Source organism: Pediculus humanus, genomic scaffold (genome assembly GCF_000006295.1).
Source record: "Pediculus humanus corporis 1103172108266 genomic scaffold, whole genome shotgun sequence".
NCBI lineage: Eukaryota > Metazoa > Arthropoda > Insecta > Psocodea > Pediculidae > Pediculus > Pediculus humanus.
The window spans coordinates 133,469-144,561 of NW_002987835.1; the positions used below are offsets into that span (position 1 = coordinate 133,469).

Sequence of the window (11,093 nt, forward strand, 5' to 3'; positions counted from 1 at the left end):
GAATATAGTATATAATGTATGTAATTAACAATTATTTTTAAATTTTGGCGCGAAAGAAAAATTTCAAGTATAATAATAATAATTTGATGATTACACGTTGTCGCCGTTGAAGTCGTCGTGTTTGTCGTTGTTGTTGTAATTGTAGTTGTTGTTGTCACAGTCAAATGTTTAACAAAACTTTTTAAAAAATCACGACGACATTTAATTCGCAACAAAACAACGTTTTTTTTTATTCAATTACTTTTTTCTTTCCTTTTATCGATCTCTATTAATTTTTTCTTTTTTTATTTTACAATAAATTAAATAAATAAATAAATAAATAATTTAATAAATAAATAACCGTCGAGACCGCGCGTCCGGGTTTTTAATTAATTAACGTCTAAAGTCGCGACCGTCGTTCATCTAATTTCTTCTGCTACTACCCAGTTGTACTATTTACAAAAAACTAAAAATTTATTACATTAACTATCATTCCGTATTTATCGGACATCTTGAATACAAACGAAGACAATCTTTTTTATCTTGTCCATCTCTTGCTGCTTGTACGTATTTGTAAAAGCGAAGAACGGCGTGATTGCTCGCAACGGGTTTTTGTAAATCTTTTGCATCCCTGAAACAAAAAGATGAATGAATGAATGAATGAAAAATTAAAAATTGGTGTCACGCACGCACGCACTCACGCGCTCACTCACGCACAATAAACTTTTTTTTTTCCCACGCAAAATGATTTATGTGTGTGCGCTATTATCATCATCATGATAATAGCGACCTTTTTTTAATTTTCTTACCGACTTAATTCGTGTGAAAGTAAATTACTGTGAGGGCTAAAACGATGAGGCGTCTTATACATGCTACAAATTAACCTTTCCCTACACGGTTCGTCGTTGAAACCCAAACGATTGAATATTTTATCTATTTTTTGCAATATCGGACTGTAAAATGGATCGTAGGTTGGTAGTACGGGAGGTGACGACGCAACGGACACAGTGGAACCTAAAACGACAGAGAAAAAATTTTGGTTTAATATTGAGAGAGAGAGAGAGAGAGAGAGAAAGAAAATTTTCGCACTCACCATCCGGTGGTCTCGGTGTTAACAATTGTAATTTAGTAGTATATCTTTGACTGTGTGATCCTGCAGCATCGTGGGGATAGTATCCACCGGCGTATGGATGATTTTTATACTGTAAACAAATTAAAATTTTTTTGTCTTCTGCTTTACAAAATGAGAGAGAGAGAGAGAGACAGAATAAAACTAACGTAAATCGGTTGATTTTTAGCATCTAAAACTCCGGCTTCGTGTATGTTCGAACCCAGGCCCCAACTTGATAAATGAGCTTCGTTGTCACCGAAATGAGTTACGCTACCATAATCGTTACCGTAACCCGATCCACCTCCTCCACCTCCCGTCGAATCGTAATCCTTATAATCAGATCCTGAAGCTTTATAAAAAAAAAAAAGAAGAAACTTTAAAAAAAGGCGAATGCCACGTGAGTGCGTGAGTGAGTGGGAAGGTGATACCTACCAGACGTGTGATGTGGTGAATGTGGCGGATAAGGAGGATAATCATAACCTCCGCCTGATGGAGGACCATAAGGTAAACCTCCATCAAGATGATTGTGATGATCGACGTGAATCGGTACAGGTACCGGTACGGGTATTTTTATATGATGATGATGATGTTTAATCTGAAAATACATATTTTTTTATTGAAAACACATAAAATCAATTTTTTCCATATTTAAACTCGTTCAAAATACCTTATGATGATGATGATGATATTTGGCATGTTCGGCATGATAATAATGACACAATTTAAATAGATGAGCTAATCCAGGTATTAAAAATAGTAAAACTTTAAGTAAAAGTTTTTTAGCCGTTGCTTTTCCGATAATGAGGGGTAGGAGAAACATGAGTTTGACTTTAATCATTTTAATAACGAGCATTAAAGCCATAAAACTATGCATTAATTTTTTTTTAAATAATTTCTCTGCAAAAAAGAAAAAAAAACAAAATCATCATTATCATTATTGTTATTATTATTATTTGTTTGGTTTAAAACGTTAGAAAAAATAAGTTATAATGAGAACGAAAAAAGGAGAAAGGAAATAAAAGTGATGATAAATGAATGAAAGTAAGAAAGGTGGAAAAAACGATTACACGTAGGTATAGATAGGTAGGTAGGTAGGTAGGTCAATAATAAAATGATACGTACGAAGGTCGTCGTCGTCGTCGAGAGGGGAGGGGAGGGGATATGGAGGAGACCTTAACCTTAACTTTCATAAGGACATTTGAAAATGAATTGATATGCTAGTCGCATATCCACACGCACACACATATTCCAGTCAGGAATGTTTTGTTTGTCGTGTGTGTGTACCTTTTATTGCAACCAACCGGACAACGTCCGGTATCAATGTAGGTCGTCTGTCATTAAGGAAAAACAAAACTCGTTTCGATACGAGTAGTAGTAGAGGTGGTGGTGGTGGTGGTAGTAGAAACGTAATAGCATTCGGTCGTTGATCTACTTTAAGAACAGGTTGTTGTTTTACCTTTCATTCTTTTTTTTTTTTCGAACCTTGAAAATCTACCGCTACGATTAATAAAATTTAAAAAAATTTCCATTGATTTTTTTTTTTTTTTTCGTTTTACACTCGAACGATACATCGATATATCGAAAGAAAGAAAATACGTACACGCATAAAAAAAAGAAAAAAAAAAAAATGGGGAAAGTATATTTCCAGGCGCGTTTTAATGAAACATTAACAACGACAATGATGATGACTTTCGCGAGTTTAAAAATAATTACAACGATTATTATTATTAACATTGAAAAATTTATTACGCGTCAGTTAATGATGATAATAATAATAATAATAATATGTCTGGTTTTACGTTTAAAAAAAAAAAAAAAAAATTCGTTTAAAACCGTGAAACGTTTAAATTTTTTTTTCTTTTTCTTCTTAATCTACTCTACTTAATAGTAAATTCGATGAGGCGTTCAATCGAAACAAACAGAAGAATGAATATAAAGGAAAAGAATGAAAAGTGAAAGAAACCTAACACGGAGAAAAACATTTTAATAATAATAATAATAATACTTTTTTTTAAACTCGCCCGCGCACACACTCACACATTCGTGACAACGACCATCTGGAAATGAAAGAAAAAGAAGACGTGAAAGGAAAGGATTCCATGTTAAAAATTCAGTCCAGTTGTATATACCTGGAATGCAAAAGTCGTCGTCGTCGTCGTCGTCATACAAGGTATATCGTACAAACGTTTGTCGAATAATAATGATAATAAAACACCTTCATTTGTATATTTTTCCTTTTGTCAACAAACAAACAAAAAAGAAAAAAATTAGGAAAGGAAAGAAAATCCGGATCGCCATAAATAAATTATCGGTTTGTTTTTGTTTTCGTTTGTTTGTTTGTTGTTTGTTTGTTATCGTCTTATCGGGTTACGCGTTGACCTCTTTTTAAACGTGACCTTGACATTGAAACGGTTGTAAAGCTTTTTATTAGTTTTGTCCTCGGGTCGACGACTTACTTGGTTACGTGAAAATAATCGAAAATGATTTCTTTTCTATTTTTTTCGTAAATGTGACGTCGTGTTCTACTCTCTCACCTTATAAAAGAGAGAGAGGGGGGTAGGGAGAAGAGAGAGAGAGAGAGAGAGAGAGAGAGAGAGAGAGAGAGTGGTAGCAAGTGAATAAACGCGACCTGATAATCGTCCAATTTTTTTTTTTTTTTTTTTTTACACCAACGTTTTATTCTCGTTTATTTATTTATCTTATTAAAATATATTTGATTGATTGATTTAGTCATTCACCGATTGGAAAATCGTTTCCCCCCACCACCACCACCCTCCCCGTTTCCAACAACGATTAAATCTTTAAAAATAATTAAGGTTAATACGAGCGATAAATAATATTCATCATATTGATATTGACGTCATTATTAAAATAAATAAATAAATTTACGTGGCAGTAGAATGCGGAAACCAACCGAACTAACCGGTAAATAAGAAGAAGAAGAAGATACGTGGGAAGTTTTTGTAAAGAAGATGGAAAAAAAATTAAAAATTATACAAGAATGTTACGATATCGATAATGAACCGACCTAAATTTCATTATTATTATTATTATTGAATTAATTAACTTTTTTATTTATTAATTTTTAATTTAATTATGTTGGTAACACTGATAACTTATGATGATTATGTTGGTAACTGATTTTTCTCGTTTTTTTCTATCTTTCTTACTTCTTAAAAAAAAAAAATGCCTACAAAACTCGTTCGAAAAAAAAAAAAAAAATTTAACATTTAATGACGTATGAGATATTCGATCAGTGTCGCCAACTTTCGACAATAATTAATTATTATTATTGAATTTTTCGTCCGGTTTATTTTTATTAAATTTTTTACATAGCCGTTAAACTCATTTTAATTTGCCTTCGGGTTCAAAAAAAAAAATGACTGAACGACTTTTACTCGAGTAAAAGGAGCAGACGATAAAAAAAAAAAAAAGTGAATCAATTTTGTTTTTGTTTTTGTTTATGTTTTTGTTTATGTTCGCATTTTCATAAAACGGATCCCATCAAATTAACTTTCGAAATATTTATGATCGTTTTTTTTTTTTTTTTTTTATTAGTAACAGATATGTGAAATTTTTTTCACTTTCGTTTAATAAATGAGAAAGAGAGAGAGAGAAAGAATAATTGGCATCGAAAACAAAACAAAATCGAGCCATAAATTTTAAATTTTTTTTTGGCGGGAATTCGTCTTGTTGCCTAAAAAAAAACTTTCGTTTGATAAATTTAAATATTTGTCACGTGTCATCATCGGTTCGTTATACGTAAAAACTCAAAATCCCTTTTAAAAAAGAAATGGAGGGAGAGTGGGGGGCGCGGGGGGCACTGACGTACGTGTTCGCATAATTTGTTTTATCATCATTATTATTTTTTAAATTCGTCGCGCGGTCCCGGAGAGGTGAGGGGTGAGAATAAAATTTTTTTTTTACACTTACTCAATTGATGTAAGACTCTTCCTTTGACAACCTGAGAAGGCGGTGACGGAGGTTTAAAAACGATTTTAACCAAAGCACCTTCTTCTTCCGTGTCGTTTCCTTCGACGTATGATTTAGGTTCTAATTTGATTGATCCACCGCCGAAAAACATTTCCGGAAGTTGAACTTCCATATCGTGCGTCATTAAAAAATGGGTACCCTTATCGTATAATATATCGCTGAGATCGCTTAACGACCCTCCTCCTCCTACTTCTCCCGTCGTCTTATCATCATCATCATCATCATTTTCTTTTTTTATAAATTCTCCAGTTGAATTTTTATTATCCGTATCCGTTATTGTATTATTATTATTATTATTATTGTTATAATCGCTACCTGAAAAATAATTAAAAACGAATAAGATTAAAATGAAACACGCGAACGTGCGCCTTCTTTAATAATTTACTTTCGTGTCATTAGAAATTAAATAATAAAAAAGACGGAATTTAAATCGGGGGGAGGTGGGAGGGGATGGGGAGGAGGAAAACCGGATTTTGATTTGGTTTAAACGTTTACTTGAAAGTTTTCTTCTTTTTTTTTATAAAAAAAGGCCCTAATTTGCGGTCTAGTAAACTAGATTAAGCATGTTTAAAAGACTCCTCGAGGCTACTGCCACTACAACTACTACTGCCACTACTACTACTACTACAACCACTACAACAACATAAAAAACTTTATAATTATATATCGTACGAAATTGATTAGAGTCATCGTTTAAGCAAAAAAAAAATTTTTATCATCACCTACTACTAAGATATTTAATTAACCGTTTTTTTCAAGAACGTTCCAGAAATTTAATAATAATAATAATAATAATAATAATAATAATAATAATAATAATAATAATAAGAAGAAGAAGAAGAAGAAGAAGAAGAAGAAGAAAGGTAGTTACCGGATTATAAGTCAAAACTCGTTTTTATTTAAAAAAATTTTTCCAGTTAAAAAAATAACTGAAAAAAAATTTTCCAATTTTTTATTATTATTATTAATATTAATATTCGAATTATCTATTTAACTTTTTACCTTTTTATTATTTTTTTTTTTTTTTAGGTTAACGCAGTAATAAAACAACAACAAACAACAAATAGATAATTAAATAAAATGTTGTTGTTGTTGTTTGTTGACTTTTTAAAAGTAGATAATATTTTATTTATAAAAAAAAAAAAAAAAGTAACACGACGAAATAAAATAAATAAATAAATAAAACCGTTTGTTTATTTATTTTTAACCGTGACCGAAGAAACGACAAAACAATCAAGAAAGAATTCAAAATCTTTTCCCGCCTTTTTTTTTTTACTCGTTCTCTCTTTTTCTATTTCCGGTACTACAACATTTTTAATCTTTCTCTTGTTCTGTCTTTTGCAATCAACAAAAAAAATAAAATAAATGGTGAAATAAAAAAAATGGCGAACGTATTTTTTTATCACACGCGATTAATTACTTACACGTGATTGTTAATTAGTTTGAAATGTAAATATTGATAATAATAATAATGATGATGATGATGATGAAGATGATGATGATGATGATAACTAAAAAGAAATTAGTAAAAAACTAATATCGAGATGGTTGGTAATTAAGGCAAAATTCGAACCCAAAAAAAAAAAAAATCTCGTTTTAAGTATGGTATATATATTAATTTTTCTTATTGATAATAATAACGAATGTTAACCCATATAATTAAAATCGCTAACGACCGTTTAAAAGAGAGAGAGAGAGAGAGAGAGAGAGAGAGTGTGTGTGTGTGTGTGTGTGTGTGAGAGAGAGAAAGAGAGAACATCATAGAGAATGAAAACGGAACGGGAGTCCCATTCCCATTTCGAAACGGATCGAATTTTTGTTTCGTTTTTTTTTTCTACGGGGAGGAGGCGTGCGTGGGTGAGATGAAGAAACATATGCGAAATTCATTAATGATAATAATAATGATGATGATGATGATGATATCGTTTAAAACTTATGTAAAACGTTTTGCGGTAGTTTTCTAGTCTCTTTTTTTTTAAACTAAAATCAAACCGCGAAAATTTTCACTTTATCATTATCATTATTATTATAACTATTGCCAACGTTTTCTTTTTTTATTTTTTTTTTTCACGACTGAGACTACGTTTGTTTGTTTGTTTGTTCGTTTGTTTGAATTGAGTGAAACTTTGTTGTAAACTTTATCTTGGAATGGAGGTTACATGTCATCGAGATTGACGCATTTTTTCAAGATTACGAAGGGAAAAAAAGAAAAAAAAAATAACAAACGATGGCAATCGCAATATGGCGTATATTAAGGTGCGCCCCTACAAACATTTCCTATTTTAAACATTTTTTTCTTAAGTACTACTACTGTTACAACTACTAATAATAATAATGATAATGATAATTTTTTTCGAACGAAAACGAAACGATGGTCGTTGACCTTTTACGCACTCACACACTAAAGCATTTATTTATTTTTTACTAGAAAAAAAAAAAAATAAAAAATCATTCTGCGAATTATTAAATGAATGAATGAATGAATGATTCGAAATTATCGACACGGATACACACTTGAAATTATTATTATTATTATCATTTAATAATAATAATAATAATAAGACCGCCGTAAAATGATTCGACGCGTGAAAAAAAGAAAAAAATTTCTAAATTTTCGATATTTTTTTTTGCGAATGGTGTGAATATCCGGTTGTCGTGATGATAATAATAATAATGATGGATGCTATAGGATGAAATGGGGCTGGAAAAACAAATAATAATAATAATAATAATTGATTTTCTTACCGTTGCCGGTTATTACGTCAATGGTATCGTTTAATTTGACGTCATTGTTGTCGTTGTTGTTTTCACTATCCGCGACTTTTGTGATTTTTAATTTTTCTTCGTTGTATTTCAAACACTTTTCCATTTCCTCTTCCGTGTTCTCACAAAAACCGTTATATTTATTTTTATTACCGCGGAAAAACAATGAATCCGTGAGCCTTAAATCTTTAGAATTATCTAAACTTTTGTCCAAATATTTAAAAACACCCGTTCGAACGCACGTGAACGACGGTTTTTTCTTACATTCGAACCACAAATCGTTCCACAGGGAATTGTCCGTTAACGTGTAATTATTACTCGTCGTATTCGAACTCGTAGAATATCGATTAATATCGATAGATCGAATTTTACGAGAATTCGACCATAGAGATCCATCATCGTCTCTTACCGAATATATGACGGAATATAATTCCTCGTCGAAATCGTCGTCATCGATGTCATCGTCGACGACATTTTCCTGTGATTTTATCACGTTAACGATGAAAAAAAGCATGAAAAAAACGGCGATCGTTATCGACGACGACGACGACGACGTTCTTTTTAAAAATGGCCGACATTTTATTAAATTCATTTCGATTAGTTCATTTGGTGTTTGTTCTGAAACAAATAAATAATTTTTATTATAATAACACCATTTATTAAAAATCCTCATTACCATCACCATTTAAAAAAAAAAAAAAAAAAAAAATTATTAAATCATCAAGTAATAAGTAATCCGTTTAACGAACGGATTGAAAAAAATTATTAAATAAAAAGATGGTACCTATTTATTAATATTAATTATTTAAATATTTATACTTATTTATTTATTTAAATAAAATATAATTCCGTAAATTCACTTAGCGAGTTTTATTTAAATTCGTATCCGAACGACCGGTAAAATGATGGTAACATTATCACGGCACTCACTCAAGTGATAACTAATACCCACGACTTCACTTCTTTAACCGTCTCTCTAACACGTTGAGAGTTCCAAAAACGTTTTTTTTCAAACCCGATTTAAAGGTGAGCCTTCATTCGTCAACCGACGAGTTGAGTTTTTTTTGATTATAAAATGATCTCTCGTGTCGAAAGTTAAACACGAGTTACACATATCTTTTTATATTTTTCCCATGTTTTTTTTTTTGAATTCATTCGACGTTCGAATTTTTGAATTTTCGAACGATTCGAACGATTATTTGAAATCGGCAAACGAAAAAAAAAAAAAATTTAACGGTTTATTTATTTATTTATTACTTTATTAAGTTGAAATGAAAGAAGGAAAAAAAATGTTGATTTTCGTTAAGAAAGAAATGGCTTTGGTTAATCTTTAAGGTGAGTTAGAGGGTATTTTCATAGTGACGGTTGTGGGCAGGTGATTCCGAGGCGGCGGTGGTGATGGCGGCGGGGAATGAGCACAAATATCGGGGACATATACCATGCGTTAGACATTTTTTTTTTTTTTTCATAGAGTCTATACTACGCCTTATTATCAGTTATCTCTTCCATAATAGTGTCTCTATCCTCTTAAGGTTCTTCTTCCACGCCTGTTTTTTCTATTTTATTATTCATCCCACAAAACGTTTCTTTATGCCGGGTCAGGTACAGACTAAAAAAAAATTATGGAGCATGGAAAATTTTTTTTTTTTTTAATGAATGATTTCCAGTACGTTTAGGGTCAATTCAATCACAGCTTCGCAAAGGTTAAAGGAAAAAAATGTTTAAACATACAAATTATATTTTTTTTTTTTGTAATTTTCCATACTCATCATCGTGCAGAACATCGTGGAAAAAAAAAGAACGTTTAGCATATTATGGGGGGGGGGGGAGAGAGGCGGTCGTAAATAGAAGTAAAATTGTGGGAATTTTCAGAAGTAAATCAATTATATTTAATTAAATGTGAAATGGTCGGCGGACAACAGTAAAATTTTTGTTATCATTATCATTATTAATTATATTATGGGAAAAATTATTAATTTTTTTTTTTTAATTAAAAGGCGGTTTTAAATGCATTTTGCACTAAACTCCCCGACCGGTGGCAGAGGGGGTGTGGGACTGAGCAGAAGCGACTACCGAACTATGTGCTCTTTCCCGGAAGGAAGAGCGCTCGCGGGAGTACAACATACGTTTCGGAACACTCCTACAACACCCTGCAGAGCCAGAACCGTCAGATTCATACTCGCAATGGTAGAACTTCCGCTCTATCCGAGGAAGATTCTGGGAACCTTGATGACAGTCCCGAGATACCACTTTAATCTTTCGGGAAGGACGTAACTATTCTTCAACGTTGATCAAGATGGGGGTGCACTCATACTGAAGGGGGGGTAGAATTTTTTCCCGACGAAAACGAGCAAGAGACTCAATACCTGTCCTGGAATACTTTGGAACTGTAACGACCGCTTTTCGAGTTCGTCTGGAACCTTTCTCCATCGTGCTCTTGAAAGGCGATCTTGAGCTGCCACCATCGTTCACGCCTCTTTCGTAGAGTCTGCGAGTTTCCGAGAGAGAGAGAGAGAGAGAGAGAGAGATGGCCGAAGTCACGAATTTTGTTTGATCGTTCATCTGCCCTCCTTTCACGTCGCAGCTCTGCATTTACCCTATTTTGGATGAAACATCCAGTTCACCCCGTCGACGCATTCTCAATGCCTCGAAAGGGTGCTAGGTCACTAACCCCTTCCGCAGGTACAGATCTGTCCTTGTTTGGACGAGCTGAAATTGAACTCACGACTCTCAACTCGGTAACTTTTGGACCGATTTTTCCCCTTTTCGAACTCAACCTGGCTGCCTCGCCCTTCCCCAAAGCATTTAACTTGAAGGTTTACCCCTAGTGAACGCCAATTCCAGAACCCCCCGCGCTTAAAACATCCCCTAACCTCCGAGTAGTTGGATCACAAGAATACACCATCACTTCCGGCAAAGTTTTTTAATTTATGGTCTAAATCAACGTTTTTTTTTCTCTCCGGGAATTTCGTCAGTTGCTGAAATTGCAACACGTTCACAAAAAACTAAAACTTCCGGTAATGACCGTTTTTGAACTTGAATTAAGGCGCCAAATATACCGGTTATGTTAAATTAATGTGACGTCACGTTAAAAGATATACTTTCGAAAATTCTTATTATAAATTTTTTTTTTTTTTTAATTATCATTATCTAGTTCGAATGTATCAAAATAAATTTTAACCATATTTGGAAATGACAATTACTAGTGGTAGCAGAATGCTAAAACCTTAAAAAAATCAGGTACGAA

General features: G+C 32.5%; 2 protein-coding genes across 2 annotated transcripts; both read right to left on the reverse strand.

The window, feature by feature from the left end:
• Positions 1-468: 468 nt before the first annotated feature.
• Phum_PHUM497610 (uncharacterized protein) lies at positions 469-1,952 on the reverse strand (the record flags this gene model as incomplete). Its single annotated transcript, XM_002430697.1, has 6 exons — positions 469-610; positions 789-993; positions 1,073-1,181; positions 1,258-1,439; positions 1,523-1,685; positions 1,758-1,952. 6 exons carry the CDS (start codon positions 1,950-1,952, stop codon positions 469-471), a joined length of 996 nt encoding a protein of 331 aa, XP_002430742.1.
• Positions 1,953-4,577: 2,625 nt separating this feature from the next.
• Phum_PHUM497620 (uncharacterized protein) lies at positions 4,578-8,360 on the reverse strand (the record flags this gene model as incomplete). Its single annotated transcript, XM_002430698.1, has 3 exons — positions 4,578-4,603; positions 5,024-5,398; positions 7,829-8,360. The coding sequence occupies 3 exons, from the start codon at positions 8,358-8,360 to the stop codon at positions 4,578-4,580; spliced, it is 933 nt and encodes a 310-aa protein (XP_002430743.1).
• Between the last annotated feature and the right edge of the window lie 2,733 nt (positions 8,361-11,093).